The sequence below is a fragment of the Idiotropiscis lumnitzeri genome, chromosome 20 (genome assembly GCF_059441095.1).
Source record: "Idiotropiscis lumnitzeri isolate Australia: NSW breed Sydney's pygmy pipehorse chromosome 20, RoL_Ilum_1.0, whole genome shotgun sequence".
Taxonomy (NCBI): Eukaryota; Metazoa; Chordata; class Actinopteri; order Syngnathiformes; family Syngnathidae; genus Idiotropiscis; species Idiotropiscis lumnitzeri.
Genome location: NC_142410.1, coordinates 6585774 through 6608173, shown reverse-complemented (window position 1 = coordinate 6608173; position 22400 = coordinate 6585774). Strand labels below are relative to the sequence as shown.

Sequence of the window (22400 nt, the reverse complement as noted above, 5' to 3'; positions counted from 1 at the left end):
TTAAGATAAAATCTTAATTTGGCATAGTTAAATTTTTTAGATGTTAATATATGTGAAATATAAATATTACAACTTTGGAACGATCAACAAAAAATATTTGTACTGGTTTAATTGCAGCAATTATACAAAATTAATCAAGCAGTTCGTTTGTATTAGCCACATTATTTTTAAGTAGAACTCAAAATCTGGACAATTAATTATTTGTCACTTTATATGTGTGAATACAAAAAATGAAATAACAGAAGCAGACACAGCCAGTTAGTTTATTCCTTTTATTTCCTACTCGTATGCTCACCGCTTACCTTTATAATTTCTCTTTTTACAATGACTGAAAGTATATTTACCCCAAGTAATTTGATGTACAGCGGATAGTCCAAACATAAAAATAAAATATCGTTTAAAGCAATACCGTTATAATTTATACATTTATTTCCCAAAATATGAATACGTTTTACAATTTCTTCTTTCTACAATATTTCATCTTCCCATTTCATACAATAAATGGCAAATCATGCACTACACATGTAGTGAAGGTGGTGCCTGGAATTTTCTTTGGACACTGGAAGTGAGCGTGGGAGTAAAATCCCCAAAAATGACAATTCATATATACAGCAAAAGTTTTACCATTGATAATTTAACAATGTCGCTGTGGTCAGTGCTTTTCCTATCAGGTTTGTTTAGAGGCAAACTTTGAAACACAGGCACAGTGTTTTAGACTATAGCAGAGTTATGTTGGCTTGTGACGGTTTGAATCGGATGAACTGGCGTTATATTCGCACATATTTGGTCAAAAAGAATTAAATGTGGTTAAAGTGCGATCATCTCTGCAAAAAAAAAAAGGGAATGCATATCACCGCCTAAATTATTAGAGCTCCTAGTTGTCGCTTTGCCTGCTGTCCCATTTCCTGCTTGCAAAGCTTGAATGATTCCGTCACTATGATGCTGCAATTCTCAAAGTGTTTCAGAACAATTTGAGAACCATCGCTGTAACAAATCAAGTGCGGACAAAGCGCCAATCGCACCCAGTGAGAAAGAATGTTCTCTCAGTAGCCTGACTAGGTAAGAAGTATACAATGAAAATCAGTGTTTCCATGCAGTACCTGACTCCAAAACGGGAAGACGACTCTAGAAGCTGTGTCTATAAGAACGACCCTCGAGCGGTCACGATAATATACAGAACACCTCGACTTTAACGACCTCTTGCAGCAAATTATTACGCACGCACTGAGATGATATGCACATTTCTCGTAGTCACCGTGAATTCAATATCGCCTGAAAATAAACAAACCCCCCCAAAAAATTGCAGAATAGATGACAAGTGTTGTCTTGGTGTCACATATTGAATAAATATCTGTGTGAATCCAAATGAGAGGAAACAAAACTGTACACGCTACATGCTAGAAAGGAATACAGGCAGCCTCAGCATTTTTTCCCACCTGAGAAGATGAGAAAAGAAATTATTTTTCTTGTTGTTGTTGTTCCCCTCTGACTAAAAAAATACCTATAATCTAGAATGAGCGTAGAAAATAACTTTACAAGTCATTTACATCCAAGGCCATATTCCGAGGAGTGGCAGGTGAAGCGTTGAGAGTGACAAAATGAGCACGAGAACGTTTTGTGCAGAAAGCAAAGCTGGACAGTTTTGTTTTTTTTCTGATCCTTCGATCCATTGTTCATTTATCCTCCAAAGTCCAGATGAGTGCAGAATCCGTGTGCGAAGAAAAAAAGAGAGATTACGTTTGAAGGATTGCTCCGCACAAGACCGCTGAGTCCACCCGGTGACGTAAAACTTGCCATTCGCGAAGTCTTTTCGATTAAATGTGGCAGTTATGATTGCCTCGTAGGTTGGTCATTGCATGAGCCCACCACACCTGAGCGTGCTTCAAATTCCCGCAAACATTTTACATTTTGATCCCTTCGATGAAAAACACAAAACAAAAAAAAAATGTAATCAACAGTAAATTTAGTGCAAAGTGCAACCACTAGACTCTAGAATATAAAAAAAAAAAAAAAACGCTTGAGCATTTATACAACGACTGCAACCAGCAACGTTGTTCCGCTACTAGTGCGCAATTAAACCTTGTTAGTAAACTAGTGCAGTAGAAACACTAGAACATACACTCGTCGCCTCCATATCAAGGACATTGAATAAATGCTCAAACGGTTTTCCGTACTCTTCACATATAACCAGTTCAACTTCTTTTCAGTCTCGACAGTTTCATTGACAATAATTCACAACGTAAAAAAACGAGAAAAAAAAACAAACACTTTCACTCAGCAAGAGAACGCTGTCAATCAGGTGGGGGTTGTTTTTTTTTCCTTCTGGACTCTACACTGACTCCCAACCACTGCTGGAAATTCTCCATTTTCACTAATTGGCCTGAATATTGGTTACTAAGAAAAGTGGCTACACCAGCGACATTTACGGGAGATACATAATTAATCGGTGTAGTTTTAAGACTTTTTTGTTTGGTGTTATGTTGTAAGATTTTTAGGTCAAATTTAAGTTTTGCCGCAATAAAGGTTGGGAAAGATTGCTCTATATCTCATCAAGAATGAATTCTCACTTTGCAATCCACCTGAAGGCCAGGACCTTGTTTCATTGTTCAAAAAAAAAAAATAATACAAAAAAAACAACCAATAGATGTAATTCATTACACAACGAGGTTCGTCATAAGAAAAAAAAAAGTAAAATCTCACACACAAAACAAAAAAACCCTCCGGCATAGAAATGGCCCTCACTTGGGTTTGACAAACAAAAAACAGGAAAAAAAAAAAAAAAAAGTACACAACAAGCTGACCAGTGCTTCATCCCACGAGTCAGCAGCTTGGTTCAAGAGACGGCGGTCCAAATCCCGACGCTTTGAGTTGCAACTGAGTCGAGTAGCTGGTGACATTTGATCACCTCCGAGTTTTAAGGCCTTCAAGGTGTATAATCGCCTCGTCCTTCCTTTTGAAGTCAAAACTTAAAGGATGAGCGGGCGGCGGGTTGATTAAGTTTCGCGCGTTCATTCATCCGGGCTCGGGTTCCTCTGACCAAAATAAATGGAAGTCACCAGAACCTGAGGAGCGCCTGATGCGCACACGCACACACACAAATATAATAATCTTCTATTAGTGTGTCGGATTACTTGTTGTTATTCTAGATGATGAGGTCACCGTATGGCATATCCCCCCCCCCCTTCCTACCAGACGGTGCCTATTTGACCTCAAGGATGGAGGGGTTCGACTCCATGATGGCCACGATTATTTTGTCAATGTAGTCCTGGAGTCTGTAGTTGATCTCCTCCTGTTTGTGGACGGCCTCCATCAACTGCAACGCAGAAAGGAAAGTCACAAATGGAGCTTTACATGAGCCTTTCGATCTGGAGGAGGCATAATGCTGCACGGCTCCCGCAGAGAATTAGAGGAGGGGTTTTATGACACTTCTCAGACAGTCTAAGTGCCCAAGAGAGTTAATAGATTTGTTCTCACCTCAGTGCGGGACACAGAGTTGATCTCGGCGGCCAGGGAGTCGGAAAAGGAAGCAGACATCAGGCTCTTTGCTCCCTGGATGCTCAGGTTGATGATCTGGCCATTGAGCTCATCGTTCTGCTCCTTTAGGCTGCGGTTGTCCTGCAGAGGAAGTACACAGGTCTAAAACTGCTTGCGCAAAGAGAGAGTATGCTTGAGACGTCACTTGGAATGTCTTGATTCATTCAAAGAGTGTTAATAAACTGAGGTTTTCTTTAAAAAAAAAAAAAAATTTGCAGTAAAACAGAGGAGTATTTTTACGACACAATTTTGCAACCTAAATTTGTCCATAAGTCTGAACCAGATTAAATCATAAATGTTTACGCATATGTAAGTCATAATTACGTTCAAAGAACACAAAAAGTCTGACTCTTGCACCTGTTTGAGTCGTTTGATCTCTTGCTCCAGTTCTGCTTCTCGGGTGCGGGTCTGATACTCCTGCAGTCCGGCGCTAGCTGAGCGGCCACGCTTTGCTTCGGCTTCCAGCTTGTACAACTGCAGGTGCTCCAGCTGCTTACGCAGGTCCTCAATCAGCTGCAGGAGACATTTGTAAAATGTGTTGCTATTCCTGGGCTTGGTCACAAATCCCAGCGAATAAAATGAAATGTGCATATAAAACTCTGGTTGAGGGCATAGACAAAAGCGGGGCCTACCTCCTGTGTGCTCTCCTTCTCCTTTTGGTTCTGATGCCGTTCATGGCTCAGCTTGTCTGCCATCTTCTGCCGGGTCTCCATCTCATCCTGACACTTGTCGTTCATTATGTCTACCTCATCTTCTAGCTTCAGCTTCTCCTAAAAAAAAAAAAAAAAAAAAAAAGGGGGAGGCGAAGATTAACTGGGGTGGCTTCAATTGACTGCGGTAGGAATAAGAAGGAGCTATGACACCGACCTCCTCTAACCTCTCGATGTTCGCTCGAAGACAAGGAACACAGGAACGCAGCTCGCTGTTCTCCTCATCCAGTTGCTGCAACCTGTGGAGAAAACATAAATAAGTTACAGTAGTACCCTCACGTCAGCAGTGAAACTGGGTTGCTGTTCAGTGCCACATAGTGGCAGCAGAGAGCAACCAAACAGTTTCACTTCTGGACCAGACATTTCTTCTGATGAAAAAAATTAAAATAATAACGAAAAAAACCTTCCTTTAATGAGTTACAACTTGCATCATATTCCACAGAAATAAAATATTTTTTTCTGCTCTAAATAATAAGAAAATAAGAGATACTCCAAAACATTACTATTCAAAAGTTTAAAGGTTACTTCAAAATGTCCTATTAAAAAAAAATAATTTCCCCCAATGGAGATAATGTAAAAGTATTTTGGACTGCGGTCTAAACATTATTAATGTGTTAAAAAAAATGACAACAACAAAGACACTGGGCCTTCAAAATGAATAGAGAAAAAGTTGTTCAGCAAAACACATCTGTAGTATTACCACACTTAATAATGAGCCTCCCACGAGTGCCAAATACAGTATTCTAATTTAAATTGAATTTGTGGAATTGAATTAAGCAGAAAAACAATTCAGGGTCCTGCTATTTTGACATTATACTGCCCTCTGCTGTCGACAGAAAATGACATCACAGTGGCTAAGGGCTTTGCTTGTGAACGAGATTTCATTTTCAGTGGACAGGAGAGGGCAGTAAAATGTCAAAATGGATAAAAGCAGCTTGGTTTTTATGCTTAATTCATATTCCACAAGTAGTGGTATTAAGAGTTGGATTAAGTCATTGCCACCTATCTGAACCAGAAAGTACCTGGACTGCAGGTTTTCCATCTCCAAGCCTCTCTCCCTGTCCAGCTTGCTTAGAGCCTCCCTGTGGCGCCGCGTCTCGTGCTGCAGCTGCTCGTCAGCGAGCAGCTCCTGCTCCTTCAGCTGCTCCTCAAAGGCGTTGGCGCGATGCACCAGCTGCAGGTTCTCCTGCCGCAGGCGCGCGTGCTGCTCCCCCGAAGTTTCCGACTCCTTCTCCAGCTCTGCCACGCGACGCTCGAGTAGTAGCATCTGCCAATTTGCAGAACGTTCTAAATGATGCGATGATTCTTCCAACTACACGTGGAATCTACGCGACGGCTCACCTTGTCCGTGATGTCATTGTCAGCCAGCTCCAGGATGTCTCGGGTCAGGTTGCTCACCGTGTCCAGCGTTATTGAGTTGTTCTGCAGAAGATGTCTTAAAGGGGCAAAACATAAGTTCAACATCACAATTACAAAATGAAATTAAAAACTAAATTAAAAATCTGCTTACCTCGCAACTTTCTTGCTGGACAGCCTTTTGCCAGCACTGGAAGTGGAGAAAAAACAACAGGAAAGTGATCAGGAAGAGAAGACTGTGGAAGCTGTTATCAGTGCCATCCCGGCCGGCTCTGCTAGAGGAGGATCCCCCAGTGTGGAGCAAAGGGGGGGCCTGACGAATTCTAAAACTATTAGTGTCACATCATGGCAGAAAAATACAGACAACACAGCAAACACTTCTGCATTGTAGCAGAATGAGTCTAAAAAGTGCTGATCAAGGCTTAGTTTTTGCCATCAAATAATCGTGCACGAGTGTGAAAAACAGATTTGATGCAGATTTTCTTGCATCAACGTGCTCCCTTTCATCATTTTACAACTGAAGGCAGATCAAATGGGATTTCGGGGTTACCGTAACTCTGCTACTGGCCAGTAATCCTGGATCAGCAAATCTTTTCTAATCAACAGCTCTTGTGAAAAGCTTGATTCAAAGAGTGACCGCGTCACTCAAAATGTGAAGCGGGAGGGAGCAAAAGGCCGTGATCAAGGTGGGACTCACCTGCGATGTAGGGCATTACTTAAGCGTTACAGTAAATATGGCGAAGCAACAAAAAAGGTGGAATATAAGAACAATTACGGATAGTGAACTGTCTTGACAATGCAAATAAACGCAGGTGATTAAAAAAAAAAAAGAAAAGAAAGATGCGCTACTCGTGGAAAAATGGGTTTAAAACAAAATACACTTTTCACAGGAAATTCGGGCTAAATATGTCACAAATCTATCACAACATGCAGACATGACGGCAACATGCGTGACGTGTCATCTACCACACCAGCGCAAACAACGCAAACGGCGCCACAGAGCAGACGAGCGTTACCTAGTCATCTCTAGGAAATTGAGGCGAGTGGAGAGGTCCTCCAGGCGACTTATTTGTTTGTGACATTGGCTACAGAAAAAGTCCAGCGCCTCCTCCTTGAGGAAGCTCTGGAAGCAGTCGAGGAGAGGAGCGGGAGCGCTGGAAGAAGGAGGGACGGAAGAGGGCGAGAACGGAAGCGGTGAGCGACAGGGAGTTTGTGCATCAAGGTGGGAAAAAGACCCGTGAGGTTCTTCAGAGGTATGAAGGAAGACGGCTGCTTGAGAAGGTTGGGGGAAAGTGGAAGGAAACATTCACATGAGGACGTCAACCATTTTCAAAAAAAAAAAGAAAGAAAAAAAACGAAAGATAACCACTCGAGTGTCAGCAGATTTAGAACATTCTGACTGATCTTACAGGGCTCATGGAATATATGTTTTGCTTTTAATTGCTTTCAACTATAGAGTTAACAAAATTTGAACCCCTCATAGAAACGGGATTGATTACAGTATAGTAATTCAACGGGAGAAGCCTGTGCGCACTCCTCATGGCCATGCTACAAGCTGATTGTTCATTCAAGGAGTGAGTCAGCTCTGCCATTATGCAACCATCTGGCGCAGGTTTTGCTTGCAAAGGCACAAACGCTGCCAGTCAAAGTGTCACTTGACGGTCAGACACGTCGTTGGCCTGAGCCATTTTCATCTCACCGACAAATTGATACTCATGTCGTTCGGAGAGGAATTCGAGGCGAGTTAACAAGTCGTCAAACAAACTCGTAACATGAAGATAAATATGGGTGTGAGAGTGTGTTGTGTAGGCCGCCGCGGCTGAGTATGACGCATTCACACCCGGTGGGTGAAGTCTGTGGGATGCAGTATCATTTTCTCTAAAACTGAGCAACATTTTCCGTATGCAATGTAATCTTTCAAATCGGGTTTAATAGCTAATTATTCTACTTTTTCTTTCCCTCTGTCAAGTTAACTTTTTAGAACTTCCTGGAATTCACAGAAATTTGTGACTTAGTCATGTTAGACTGACCAGAATTTCATACAGACTCAAAACAGTACCTATGCGCTAGTGAAAATGGAGTGAGGAGGAAACGCAAGGAAAAAAATAACAACAATCGGTCCATCATTGGATAGAGACGTGTGTAAATATATTCGGAGTGAGACAAGAGGAATGAACTATGAAGTCACTTGCCCTTCACGACAAAAGGCTAGACGGTGTGGGAAAGGACGCCTGCAGATATCTTATCATGTTTTGACCTCAGAGTCTCGAAATCAGGGGTGGGAAAGCTTTAGTGCTCGCATTTCATGGATACAAATGTGTACGTTAATTAGCTCGTTTTAAAAATGAAACAACCCATGCTTGTTTTCGTTATAATATACATAGGACAGGATGGATTTAACAGCCTGCAGCACATTATAGTAGCTTTCATTGTCGGGAAATACCACACTGACGACCATATTTCAAAATGATGTCATTACTAAATAGAGGCGTACCTCGGTGAGAGCAGAGCGGAGACATCGATCTGCTGAGGGCTCTGTGCCAGAGGGCAGTCAACCACGACATCAGCGCCCTCCTCGGCGCTCTCTAGTAGCAGCTCTGAGGTATTACTCTCCCCGAAATCTTCAAAATGCTCCTCCTCACCACCGATGACAGCCACCAAGGAGGGGTTGTGCAGCTCGGAGTTGAGAGAGAACCTTTGGGAGGGGGGGTAGGTGGGCACAAAACAACCTTTAACAACACAGACAGTGAAATGGTTCAAAAAGGCACCGCGCAAATTTGAATTTCAATCAAGCGCAATTAATCTGGCCACAAGAACAGCGGTAATCTGGACGGGTTGAGCGATGGCTAATCTGCTAATTCACATTAATCCTAAAAGGTAGCTTTGCCTGAAACAAAATGTCTTGCCTTCCGTCAAGAAAAACCTAGATGGATATGTCACATTTTTTTTTAGGTTTGATGTGGGTCAATAAGACCTCAGCACGTACAAAGCCCAAGGTAAAAACCACTGAGTTTCTGTAAACGTATGACTCCACAACATTCAGAAAATAAACCTACTGATCTTCATTTACAAGCTGGAAAGCAGGCTTTTCCTGTTTTCTGACAGGATACATTGAGAGCCTCAGGATGAGGATGTCCAAATCAGCAAAAAGCTTGCGCTCTCAGCACACAACAACAAGGCCCCATTTTGCTTGATCACAAGACAAGTGTTGTTTTGCTATATGAAATTGTGTTAAGACCAAGATGGATAGGTTAAGGTGTACTTAAAAAAAAAAAAAAAAAATCTGAAGAACACACTCTGAACAAATATTCAGCTGAACTGGTTAAACAATAACCCCAGCAATTCACAAGCCACTTACCCTCGGCCGAGGCTCTTCGCGCATGTCCCCACATTGAGGTCCCTCACGGAGAGGGTCGGTGAAGAAAGAGAACGCATGGCTAAACGCCCTCCGATGCCCTGGCGTGAAAGCCTCGGAGCAACTGGGGTCAAAACCCCAGCCAACCAGAGTGGAATCCTGAAGTCTTACTGTTTAACCTCAAACAAAACCAAGACTCCAAAGAGCCAACACTGCCAGTCCTGAAAGGACGTCAGGTTAAGAGCGCACTACAGTACAGACTGAATCAGGGCTGACTATGAGTGGGTTAATCAGATTTGAGGCTAAGCAACAGCCAGCAGACAGTCCAGCTGACCGTCCGAGGGCCAAATGTGTGTGGCGACACGGCACTTGAGCAAAGAGGAGTTTTGGGGGGGGCTAATCCTGTTACAGTCTTAAATCCCTCACCCAGTGCATAGTAGCATGCACTGTGCTTGTTTTCGGTTGAAGGCTGCAGCTTGAGCTAGCCATGCTAACCTGGTCGGGTTGCAAAACCTCAATCAACGTAATGACCCTGCTCTCCCGATCGAGCATCGGACAGAGTTAAATTAGTGAATACGTTTTCCCCGACAATCTCATTGCGTAAGGATTTGCACCGCAACCTGATGAGTGCAGCGCCAGAAATGAATCAAACAAGAATTGTGTTTCATTCTACCAATGTTGTTCTATGTTGGGCAAGAAGGAGAAAGTTAAGGGGGATAGGAGGTGAGATCAGGATATTGGGACAGCGTTCTTGTCAACTAGATGGTGTGAATGGGCAATGGAGAAAATTATTCCAAGAGAAAGAAAGAAAGAAAAAAATGATGGGAAAAATAACAAAAGAGCTGAGCTCAACACTTCCTGGAATTCAAGGCTGGAAGAGGAAGGCCAAACACAGTCATCAGTCATCAAGGAGGCCGGGCAGATCACAAAGTCAGCACTTGTCATTTGCCTTAAACAATATAAAAACTGGGGACAAGGCATTTTCTAATAAAAATAAAAAAACTGTCTGAGTTGAAATAAAATGCACCTGTTTCTTCAAATCTTCCAAGCGAAACGGCTACCAATGAAAATATTTTCTGTGGTCAATAACGCAATCTGCTCCGACTTATCTCAGCCTTTTCCCGCCCAAGAAGAATGACAACATAATGAATTTGTTGAAGAAAAGTGAAAGGATCTCAGTGGCTGGCGGTCTCCCATTCCAAGTTATCACGGGAGAGTGGTTTGATTTCGACAGTCAACATCGCAGCCGTGCATTGTCATGTGACAGCACGTTTCATTTTGCAGGAAAATACAGACTGCTGACTGTAACTGCCCGAAAAATACTAAGCAAGCTATCCTTCCCGTTAATCTGGCCGTCTGCTGACCCAAATAGAACTCGAACCGTCGCTAACTGGCACGGACATCACATGATCAGTGTGAAGGGTCAGTGCACTGGCTACTCTAAGCTTAACCTTTGCCTCAGCGATTTACAACCAGTAGGATCAAGTTTGTCGCGGGAAATGAGACAATTTCACTTGAATCAGTCAAAATATTTGATTACATGTTCCTTTCAACCAACCTATTTATGGCCTCTTCGGGGTCGTGAAGTGCCGCTTCGATACCGCTGTCCGTGTCGACATCCTCGTGCATCTCGGGGGCCACGAGGGCACCGGTGTCCTCGTCTGTGAAGGTCTCGCATTCGCTGTACGTGCTCTCGGAACCCAGGTACGCGCTGTCCGTCACCTCATTTTGCTGCGGCCACACAGGAACACATTTTCAAAAACTGCACTGCATGCACGCAAATGAGATCTGGACTGGTTACCTTTGTAAATAAAAAAAAAACACAGGCTAATCTGACATTTTTATACGAACTCAGTTTATGCAGATTGGCATTAAATTGTCAAGACAATTTGGACTTCAGCAGCTAATATGACTCCAGACGAAAAAAATACAAATCAAAGAATGTGAGGCGGAAAAAAAAATATTTTTTTGAATCCTCAATCCTCGGCCAGTGGGATTTATGCCAAGACTCAAGGACCAAAACAAATGACGCACCATGAACAGACTTCGCAGTCAGTCTTGCTGCTTTCCAAACAGCTTGTAGAAGCAAAACACATCATTCGAAATCTCTGAAAAAAGTTAGAGATCGTATTTGAAGCGTTTAGACAGCAAATTGTGTCCTGGCTGCAAAGTAACAATGAATTCAAGACAGGTGAGTGACAACGGAAGGCGTACCAGGCAGAACGACGCGTCAGGAGAAACTGGGCCAGAAGAGCGACCCACAATGTCCAAAAACATTCACCCGGGACAGAGTCACAAACAGGAAAGCTGGCCTGCCATTAGTGCATCCTAAAAAACGCTTCCTTATCCTCCACACTCACGCTGAGACAGAGCCGGTTTGAAAAATGGAAAGTAGTGTACACACGTTCAGTTCCGCAGGGTGGTCAGGGGGGAGGAGACCAAAGTCCAAAAGTTAGTCAGCTGTAACGCGCCATGACCAACGACGAGATAAAACGCCATGACGACGACGCAATCTATCTCACTCTTCAACGCCGCCACAATAATTACAACGAGATGAATCTGCAATATCTCAAAGTGCACGTCATTAAAGCATTACATAACTGCGCTCGCCGTGTACCGACGTTACATTTGAACAGCAGGTTACTGTTGTGCAGCTCATGTTTTTAGAATTTCTGGGCGGGGGTTTGAAAATGTGTTGAATAAAAACGGAGGGAACTGTGAGGTGAAGGGGAAAAAACTGGGTGGATCGGGCCTTGTGCCTTGTGCCGCTCAGCGTCACCTTGCTTGTTTTGAAAGCAAACAGTGGCGGAACACTGCGACCATTGAGGAGGCACCCTTTTCTGAGAGGAAAAACAAGCCAGTGGACACAGGTGGGGGTGACTACTTCAAAAAGATGCAATCAACCATTGCTAATGCCAACCAGAGTCAGTTAAAAAAAAAAAAAAAATCAGACTCTCTGAATTGTCTCTTCTTTCCACCCGCCTTACACCCCCCCCCATTGCCTTCACAGCCTCTCCAGAGAACAGAAAACCACAGAACTTATGAACTATTTACAAAGACGCGACACTATATATATTTGCCCTCAATAATGCGAGTGGCGTGTGTAGAGGGGACTACAATTCCACTCCACACCACATGAGGGTGCTGATGGCAAGCACGTGCAGCCGCGAAGGTAGCATGTCCTAATCTGTTTCTGTCCTGCAATCTGTATTTCATTGGCTTGAGCATGCAACACAAAATTATTTCTAATTTAATCAACCAAGTGACTTTACATCTTGGCTACACCTGCACATCTGGTAGTAGCCAGAAACTGGGCTTTGGGGCGCCAAAGGAAGGTTAAAGCAACACTAATCATGACACAGCATTGTTCAAAATGCACACACTGGCAGAAACGTGAACATTTTTTTTTTGCAGACGCCAGCAACAATAAGATGGTTAAATATACAAATTCTGCGTGGGGTGGTGGGGGGCGAACAGGAATGTCAGATATGCTCACCACAACTGTAAAAACAGTCCATACTCGTGTAAGACTCTTTCGCGATACGCCCAGTTCAATATTTGTCAAAGAATCCTGTGAAGCTCAGCCTGCCAGATGCAACTCAATGTCAGCCAAACCAGGTTGTTCAGACTGTGGAATATTCTCAGAGCGGTAATGATAGCTCTGCGAGCCGCTCACTCGGTTGCAGCGGCAAGAGTGACAGTGCACCAAGAGTTCAGCTCATCAACTTCCTTCGAAGTAGTAGCTTCAAAACAGGGCTTCATACGTGATCTTTGTGCGCAGCGTCTCACCTCGTCATATTCTTCCGGACAGCCAACAGCACCGTCGCCAGGACTGTAGTTTGCACTGTACAGCTGCGGCTCGGGACCTGCAGATAGGAGAGAGAAGACGTTTTTCATGTGTGTAAACATTACATCACTGTGCAAAGGAAGCTCTGCAAACACAGGACACTAGTAATGAGTGCATACAAATAGGCGTCATGACGAAATGCAGAAGGAAAGTTAATGGGTGCAGTCACCTCTTACATTACAAAAAGCACGAAAATTATTTGAGCTTGGAAAAAAAAAAAAAAAAACCTCCATGTTATACTGTACCGAGTCGCAAATAAAATGACTAATAGGAAAGTAGTAATTGTTCCGTAAGCTATTTATATCTAAGGACAATGTTTGTACAATGAATTTTGAAATGACAATAAATCGTGTTGTGATCACAGTTAAGGCTACACTCAAGGTGAGTTATTCACAGAAGCAATTCTAAGTATTTTTAAGAAAAGAAGATTTTTTTTACGATATGTACAATAGTGGGTTGTACAAAAAAGGTGTTAAGCTTCATTTTGTGGCCAAAAGCCAAAATCAGTTGAAACAGTGGGATCAATTCACGTTTGGCAAACTAATACCGAACATCTCTCCCTCTCTCTCTGCCCGGCTTGTGTTTGGCGAAATGAACAATCAAATCAGCACATATTCAAGGTTGCGTCCTTGCAGCAAAAGCTTATTATGTAACATTTACGCTCATATTTCAGGGTCCATAGAGCGTCACGTGACGGGGGCAGGAGCAAAACGCAAAAACAATACAAGGGCCAGACGCAAACCTGCATCCAATTGGTCGCAAAAATGACATCACGACCAAAGCCAAGGCGTGTAACCTGAGACGGACTAAATGGAGTCTTGTGTATCCGCCTAACAAAGCTTTGAATGCACCCTCGTGAAAAAAAAAAAGCAGGAGTCAAGTAGACTGAGTGCTTCGACATAATAGTCTGCTGCCTGATACTTGTACACACTGCAGGCCGTTTGAGTTTGATTAGATGGCAAACATACTTTAGCTGCTACGAGGGATGAGACGGTTCCATAACCTGCAGGCTGCAGCCTTGCCTTTTATTAAAAATAAATACCTGCGCGTTAATAAAAGCTTCAGGTTCAGACACAGGATGGGATATTGAAAAGCAGGTTTTACTTCCAGTCATGGACGTTGTGTGCACATAAACAATTAAAAGTAAAGCTGAAGAGGTATGAGTGAGGGAATGACTGCAGGATGGAGACTAACAAGAAAATACGTTAATCCCACACTACATAGAAGTTCACCTATTTTGTTCCAGCTAATTTTTCGGTTAAACATTTAATAGGCATATGAGAGGTGGGAGGGGTATTTTAAGGCTTCAACCAGGGATGTCCAAATTTGTTTATATCTTGTTAGGATTTTCTAGTTCATTTCATAAACTGCCAGATATTCTTAAATTCTTCTTGAGGTCTTCTTCATAACAGCGTTCTGTTAGAGGTGATAAGGCGATTAATAGCGGGATTTCAAGATTTTGGGCTGGCCAACAGTATCCAACTAGACTAGATCAGCCCTTGAACTGAAATCCAATTATCTTAATTCACTACATTATTAACAAAAATCTATTATTTGAGTCAGAATTTGTATGTTTGCTTATTTGGAAAAGCTCTACAGTATATAAACCGATTTATTTGTAGTAGTGGCAACTATTTATTTGACACCTTCCTTTTTCTCTCTGCCCACCTCGAACCATTTTTTTTTAAATAGCCCTGCGAGCCTTCTCATGTCATATTTGACATTTTTTTTCGTCATGTCGCGGCCCATTGAAAAATGGATAGAGAGCCGCAGATGGCCCCCAAACCGTAGTTTGGCCACCACTGGCTTAAAGTGATTAAAACAAGTATTTCGCAATTTTTTCTATACTGTACTTTTTGTTTGCAAATATGTTCAAGTATGTTTACAGTGTGTTTGAAAACGGTTTTAATTAAGTTTAAATGTTTTTAAAGAGAGCGGAAACTGAATGGATGGATGTATCTGCCATTGTTCGAGAAGTGCTCGCACGGCCTCGTTTATTAAATGACAGTGATAATCTTGCAGGTAAATGTATGGGTGTGCATTAAATTATCGATGACAGGAATCCAAAATACAAAAAAAAAAAAAAAAAAAGAATCCCAAAGTGTTTTTTGCCGATTGCTGTTGTCAAAATAGCGCAGCGTAGGCATGACTGAGATTTCTGAAGGTGCATTTACCACCCAGCTGTCTCTCTGGCAACCAAACGGAAGAACAATAAAGACAAACATTGGACAGGCCCTGGAGAGACAGAGAGGGGGAGCGTTCAATTATTTAGGCGAACAGTACGCTCTGCTCTGCCTCTCAGTCGAGCTCTGAAACCTCGCCAACGTGCTCGCGTGTTCGTGCAGCTCAAGCTTTCAAGTGCATCTCTTATTCATGTCTCCGAGTAACCGGACCTATTCAACCCAGAACGCTCTGGAAGAGTCCACTGGTATCAATATGGGTGAGCGGATGGAGGACAAGCAGTGCTTTTATGCGTCACCACAGCAATCCGATGCTGACGTTTCTCTCATCTGATTTAGTTCAGATGACCTTTACAAAGTCGGCGAAATTGCGTTAACTTTAATATGTGGCTAAAATGGGTTGCACTCGCCTCCATTGCTGATAGCAGAAATTCCTCGGTGGAAGTCTTCAAAGCTGATGACTCCCAGGCCGCTGGGATCCAAAAACTTGGTTAGATCTTTGACCTGAATGGCAGAAACACAGCAGAGCGTTCAGAAACTGAAATCAATTGAATTGCATGGGAGAAATAATATTAAAAAGTCCTTTTTGACTGACTGTCAGAATATCAGTAAAAAATATGCGCTTGCAAAAAAAAAAAAAAAAAAAGAAAAGAAAAAGGATTTTTTTTTTTTTTTCATGCCAGTGTAGGTTATGAGTCAAGGCAACTAGACTTCTCTTGAGTAAAAAAATAACTGGGAGATTATATGCAAGTTGAATTTTATGGGTGAAAACCATTTTACAAGAATCTCGATATGTGCAAAGTGCAACCGTTTACATACACTGGAATAAAAAAATGAAAAAAGATGCACGCTGATGCAAAGCAGTTTGTCGCGCACAGAAATATCTGCACACCAGTGTTGGAACGGGTTACGTAAGGGCACCTACATACTGTATATTCCATCAGGCGGTAACCTAGCAACAAGAACATCCTTCCGGCGCTACAGCACCTCGGAGAATAAAAATAACATGAAATTGGAGCAGATCTGTGTTGGGTTAAAACGAAAAAAACAAAAAATTGCAGAAACTCCAGTGCCCGTCACCAATGCCAATTTGGTGGTGGCCTGCCTTCGAGGAGACTTTTATCGCGGCTGCGGCGATCGTAACTGCGGAGCTGAAATCGTCACACAAATAACAGACTGCCGCAGGCCGACAGTACAGAAAATGACACAAACCCATAATTATAGTAGAATCACAAACAAACTCAGTGAGTATTTTGCGGTTTACACTCTAAAGACTTCTATTGTGCGTAGTAGAAGATCTTGTGTAGAATTTTGCATCAGTCACTCTTGCAAACAAGCTGATCTGCTCAGCGATGCTCATTTCTGATTCAAGGCGGCGAAGGAGGCTCACACAGCTAATAGAATCCAAATTGAGGGGGAAGCTCAATAAATGCCGTTTCACGCCGTCTTGTTTAAAAATACCGTGTGAACTTCATCGTGCCATGATAAGAACTTTCCATAGTGACTAGTCTGTTTAAAAATAATTAAATACAAAACATCCCCGTACGAGTTCAACTTGTTCCGTGAGCAAGCTCTTATTTTTCATGAAGAAAAAAAAAAGCATAGCATAAAAACTTAGCAGCACCAGTGGATCTAATTTAAATAAGCACTAAAACAGTTTCTCCTTTAAATCTCAGCGTTTTACAAATTTATAGTTTCCCTTCTGACATTGTGTAAGATCCTCTAACAAATCGCTGCGAATCCATCCAAAAGTAAACGTTAGAAAAAAATGGCCTAAACTCAAAGGCATTTTGCGGCTCCTCTGCTCGGCCGAGCATTGAGGTTTTTCTCGTTCCTCTATTTGTGTCTAATCAGTGATGGGGCACGCCTGACCGCACCCCCCGCACGGCTTTTTACAAGAATACGCTTTGGGTGGAAAAGTTTGCCTTGGGGCTGGGGGGGATTTCACAATAGTTCCCATCCAGAGCACTAATAAAATGATCAATAGGTTGACAGGCATGCTGAGAGACTGGTTAGAAAGCAAAAGAGATGGGGGAAAAAAAAAGTACATACAGTAGACAAGAGGAGCTATAAAGCGGACAATTCAGGCCAGTGAACATTCCATTGTGGATTAGAGGGGCAGTGCATAAAAGCAGAGGGGAGGCAGGCTGGCTAAAAGTGGGGTTGGGAGTGTCGACGGACAAGCGAGTTGCCGCCACAATACAGCTTGGTGCGGCTTTTTGGGCACAATTGGGGTCAAAACCAGTGAGCGTGGCGGTTAGCACGAGGGCTTCAGAAACTCCAAATTGCGTGCATGTTTGAAGGAACACTTGTTGTGTTTCACGACACAAAATCAGCAAGGCTGACTTTTAGGGCAGTCAGAATGAACATGCCTCTGTATTTGCACATGACAGCTATCAGATCCTGGAATCATTCTGGAGAAAACATTTGCATGCTTACGCTCAAGCCCAAGTATGCAAATACTGAGCGGTTGTCTTGTGGCCATATTTGTAAGAAGGAACCGGGTCAAACAAAAGCAGAGGTCGACTCCAAACCATTCACCTCACCGTAGCTATATCTGAATGAACACCAGTGGTCGATCTCTCGATATAAAGCTGCTGCTTTATTCACAATCATCTCTGCCAGTAACCTTATGGCAGTGATTCTGATGTCACTAAACTCAATTATCTACTTGGCCTACACTCCAACTGGCTTTTTATATCCTACAAGCGCAGCAAAGCGCTTGATAATGTCCCTGCGAGTCCAAAGGCTGCTCTGTGGTTTTCTTAATAGGTTGCTAAAATAACACCGTGTTCCCGCTCTGCTCCATGTTGAAATCTCCCGAATCAGAGCTGATTAGGCATGGAGGTTATTCAAGTGTTTATGTCCGAATGGGGTAAACATCAGGCGTGCACACCTTGCTGGACCTCTGACTGACCCTCCCCGCCTAGACTTTCCGCTGTATGATTTAAAGCTCTTACTCACGAAAAAGACAAAAGCAAAAGTTTATTTTGAGCGAGCGGGATATGACATAGCTGACACGTTTCCAGTCAGGGCCAATTGATACTGAAAACTATGCTAAGAATTCAAAAATAAACATTACCCTCTTGTCGTCACTAACGCAACAACAGGTGGAGTCGATAGTCGACTAAATACCGTACATGACAATAGTACGGCTTTGTGCCTCACGCACACAAAAACACACAGTCGTGGGCAGCCTGTGGCCCGAAACCAAACCACGATGACCGTCTGACTCAGGCAAATACATTTGACCCTTAATCCTTCACAATTCCCTGCGTGGCGATGCATAGACGCGTAATTCCGTGACATGATCCAGGCCAGATGTCCTTGATAGAAAATATTTCTGTAATAATGTGACGGGTGGGATGCGGTAAATGGCTGAGGGTCACGCATGGAGAGAGCGAGAGAGACGTCAGACGTTTCACAGGAGATAATCCCTAAACGCTAATGCAATGCAAATGAGAAGATGAACGTTTGTGATGTGACATATGGAGGAAACGCCTGGCCAATGCAACCAATATGCTTTAGATGATAACCCAAATCCTCACGCTGTAAGCACCAGCGAATGCATGGAAAACTAATCCAGCGATGGTTTTAGTCATGTGACGCTGAGCTTCTTTCTGGGAGGAAACCAGGAGAGGTTGGCAGCAAATATACAAAAGTGACACCTTACTGTAAAAGCAATGAACAATTAACATGTTCACTGCCTATTTAAACAAAAGCAGACACACCACGCTTTCAGGGATACTGTATCGCTCTTTTAAAACTAGTTTCAGGCAGGTATCGATTTGTCAAAAGGTAAAAATGCCATAAAGCAATGGCGGAATGTACAATTGGTACCTGGGCCTTCAGTGGGGACTAAATCCAGCTCTTAGCATGTCGCAATGATCACGAACATCACCACTGACAAAAAAATAAATAAACTGGGTCATACTAAAGATATTCATGTGTGCAGATCATCACTATGTTTTTTGGGGTAGTCCAACTTGGCTTTCTCGGACCAACCAATAAGAGGATGGAGAAAAAAAAAGCTAAAGTGGGCAATTTTAGGTGAATTTCAAATTGCTTAATGAAACTGCCATTGCAAATTAAATTTAAGTTCCATTGGCCAGCAAGAATGATTTTGAAGACTCTGACATTGATTTGGGAGCACACAGGCTGAAATCTTAAAAAGAAATGAGATCTACATACATCTTATTAATGAGCATTTTCTTATTTGTTGTATTCAAGGATGACGAATCTTCAAAGTAGGCTACTCGCTTAGAATTGCTAAACCTTCTTTGCTCCATTTTAAACTGCTTTTCGACTATTTGGATCTTGTTCAACCAACCATCTAGGCCAAAAGAATTATCATTTGATGGATTTCACTGGTTTAGTTTGGAGCTGGCCAACATGGAGCCTTCCGAGTAGATAAATGCATTTAATATAAGCTTTAGAGCAGGGGTGGGCAAACTTTTTGATTGGTGGGCCACAATGGGTTCTAAAATTTGACAGAGGGGCCGGACCAGGAGCAGATGGATGGAGTGTTTTGGTAACCTCACCTCATCTGAGAAAAAAAATACATTTAATTTTAAATGAAAATTAACAAAAGCATTACAACAAAATTTATGTCTTTGACACACCACAGTATTTAAAAAATAAAACGTTAACAATTTTTTTTCCAAGTTCGGCGGGCCGCATGTGGCCCCTGGGCCACAGTTTGCCCACACCTGCTTTAGAAGCTACATTCTGAAAACATCTTACCTGATCAGCCCCATAGGCAGTAGCAAACTCCATAAACTCCTCGATGCGAACAAAGCCATCTCCGTCCTGGTCTAAGGCATCGAATACAGTTTTTAGAGGGGAGGCATCATCCTCTTTTGTGTTCACAGCTGAAACCATTGGCAGTGAGTCATCTCCCACCATCTTAGCGAGGGAAACAGTGTCCACACCTGGCTCAATAGTCCATCCAGTCTTTTCAGTACAACTGCTCAACTCCAGAACATTAAAATCTTGCCGATTGTGAACTGGCAGCGGCTGGACGTCTTCCCTTTGTTGTGTCGTTGCATCAGGAGCCGTTTCATCGTTTACTCCCTCCTGTGGCGTCAAGTTCCATGTTTCCTCACTGTGAACTCCATCAGTGGTTAAGCAAAAATCCAAAGCCATTTCCTCATTGGCTTCATGCTCGGCCGTGGAGCATATTTTGCTTTCCATCAAATCCTTTGCCGTGTTTTCCACAGAGGAGCTCCCACAGCTGAGATCACCGTTGATGAAGACATCCTCAGCCGGAGAGTCTGTCAGCGAAAAAATCGCAGGAGGTGAGTCACTCCGGTCTGGTAGATCTAAAGTCCTGAATACCGTTTGGGCGGAATCCTGGGTTAGATCCAGCTGTGCACCTGTTGGGCTATCGGGATGAAGGGTCAGGCTGTTGTCAAGTTCTGGACCCTCTAAATCCAACAAAGATCCTTGTGGACAAGCCAGTGGTGTGCTGCTGTGGTTAAGTGCAAGGCTGTTCTCAGGCAGCTCTTGCGGGGTCAAACTACTGTTTACAGGCAGGGCTGTCACTTGATCTGGGAATAAACCTTTGTCTCCAGTTTCATGTGACAAAGTTGCTCCGTTCTGTGCTGGAGACTCCTGTGACAGGTCTACCAGTTCACTGACACCATGTGACACGTCCGACGACTCTGAGGTGACACAAGTCTGACCATCTGAGACGAGATCAATGGAAATGAGTGAATCTCCTTGGTTTGATTCAGAATTCCACTTGGATTGGGAAGACAGTACTGTAACGTTACTGTTGATTATTATCTCAGTCTGTTCATTGAGGGCATTGCTGCCCCCAAGAGAGGCCTCTTCAAATGTAAAGTTTTTCCCAACCACATCAGTAAGGTTGGGAGAAAACAGCCACGAGAGCATGAAGTCACTGGTTTCATCGGGTTCCTTGTTTCTTTCCGAGTGAGGCGATGTCTCAGAAGCAGCGGAGTGGTTAAAGTGATAATCGGAAATATACAAAAGATTATCCAACTCTACCGGCGTGTCCTGGTAGACTTTGTCCATTTCACTTTGCTTGGATGTCAGATGGGGGTCAACGAAATGCAAACCTGTCTGACCACTGTTGTTTTGACACAGGACACCTCCCTTTTCTGAGTCCAGGGTGAGAAATCCAAGCGGAAACGCTTGCTCCGACTCCCACTGTGCATGCCCCAAAGGGCTAGACACCACCGTGGGTTCCATGTATTTTCCAAACCGAACTCACATGCCAAATTTTATCTTAGGTTATAGAGAATGAACATTAGTGCGCATGTCTTGTGTGTGGAAGCATTTAGCGAGATAGTTATGAACAGATGTCAGTGTAGTTTTTGTTTTTTTTAACTTGACAGGTTGCCAACCACATTCAACAAACATATTAGCTAATATCAAATTAATTTTCTCCCAATTTTTACCTCTAGGTCATACTTGAGTTTTGACTCACTTGGTACCTTTCGGTCATGTCAGGTCGACGCATGGCTTTTCCCAAATCTCGCCGTCTCAGCCCAAACATCATCAAACAAAACGACGTGACTAATAACTCGGCACCAAAACAAACAAACAAACAAAAACGCCAGCTACATCTCCATAAGTATTTTTGTCAACATTAGCTTAGCCGCTTGGCGCATCGTAACCTATCGCGAGCTAAATTACCAAAAAACGATGAGAGCGTGGGGAGTGCGGGGGGGTAACGAAACGGTTCAAGACGGAAACATTAGTCCACACCGGCGTTTAAAAGCAATCGCTACGGGATTATCAAGCGTTTATCCAGAAAGGAATTGGGAGAAAAAAATAACATTAACTCCGCCTTTCCAGCATCCCACCGCTCCCCTGTCATTGGCTAGGTGTTGCGCTAGCCTAAATTAGCCTGTTAGCTACCAACCAGGCCAAATGGACAGTCCGTTACCCAAGTCCTTGGTGAGAAAAAATACAGTAAAATAAAGTACTGCGTCAAATTGAGTTTATTCGCGGATGTCGTCGTCGGTGGTATGTTTTTTTTTATTATTAAATTTGTCACAGAAATCCACCTGTGTCAAGGCTCGAAAATAAGGCCAACCCAAACCGTGACGAATCTGCTCATAACTTCGCGCACACAATCAATCTTACCGCACAAAATGTCTCCGTGTTCCTATGAAATAATGAAAAAAAGAGCGATAAAATGCCGAGAATATGTTCCACCGTCTGGCCGCCGATGTTGTCACGTCCGAGCTGTCCCTCGCATCAGCATCCCAGCCCTCCTCCTCTTCTTCCTCTTCGTCATCCTCCTCCACCTCCTCCTTCTGTCGCCGCAGACACTCGCTGACGTTTCACGCAAGCGTACAAAACTCTCCGCAATGTCATGTTTTCCAAATGGTTGGTATTCCCAAACAGTTACCGAATACTCAGTTTATCATCTATCCATATTTTACGAA

The 22400-nt window shown here is 43.0% G+C and overlaps 1 protein-coding gene across 2 annotated transcripts; it reads right to left on the bottom strand.

Moving 5' to 3' along the window:
- Positions 1 to 258: 258 nt before the first annotated feature.
- rab11fip3 (RAB11 family interacting protein 3 (class II)) lies at positions 259 to 22235 on the bottom strand. Of its 2 annotated transcripts, XM_088284402.1 has the most exons (14): positions 19726 to 22235; positions 15393 to 15486; positions 12745 to 12821; positions 10514 to 10686; positions 8095 to 8295; positions 6617 to 6754; positions 5755 to 5790; positions 5586 to 5679; positions 5267 to 5511; positions 4402 to 4483; positions 4167 to 4304; positions 3892 to 4047; positions 3475 to 3615; positions 259 to 3313 (listed from the first exon to the last, which is right to left on the bottom strand). In XM_088284402.1, exons 1-14 carry the CDS (start codon positions 21193 to 21195, stop codon positions 3200 to 3202), a joined length of 3159 nt encoding a protein of 1052 aa, XP_088140528.1. In that variant the 5' UTR covers positions 21196 to 22235; the 3' UTR covers positions 259 to 3199. The 2 variants fall into 2 exon arrangements, with proteins under 2 accessions (XP_088140528.1, XP_088140529.1); XM_088284403.1 differs by lacking the exon at positions 6617 to 6754.
- Positions 22236 to 22400: the final 165 nt, after the last annotated feature.

Bases quoted from the DNA above. Each gene is read 5' to 3' on its own strand.
- rab11fip3 (XM_088284402.1), bottom strand. From the start codon at position 21,195: ATGGAACCCACGGTGGTGTCTAGCCCTTTGGGGCATGCACAGTGGGAG. The intron at 4,484-5,266 runs GTACTTTCTGGT...TTTTCTCCACAG, and splicing joins ATGGAAAACCTGCAGTCCAG to GTTGCAGCAACTGGATGAGG. The intron at 4,305-4,401 runs GTCGGTGTCATA...TTTTTTTTTTAG, and splicing joins ACATCGAGAGGTTAGAGGAG to GAGAAGCTGAAGCTAGAAGA.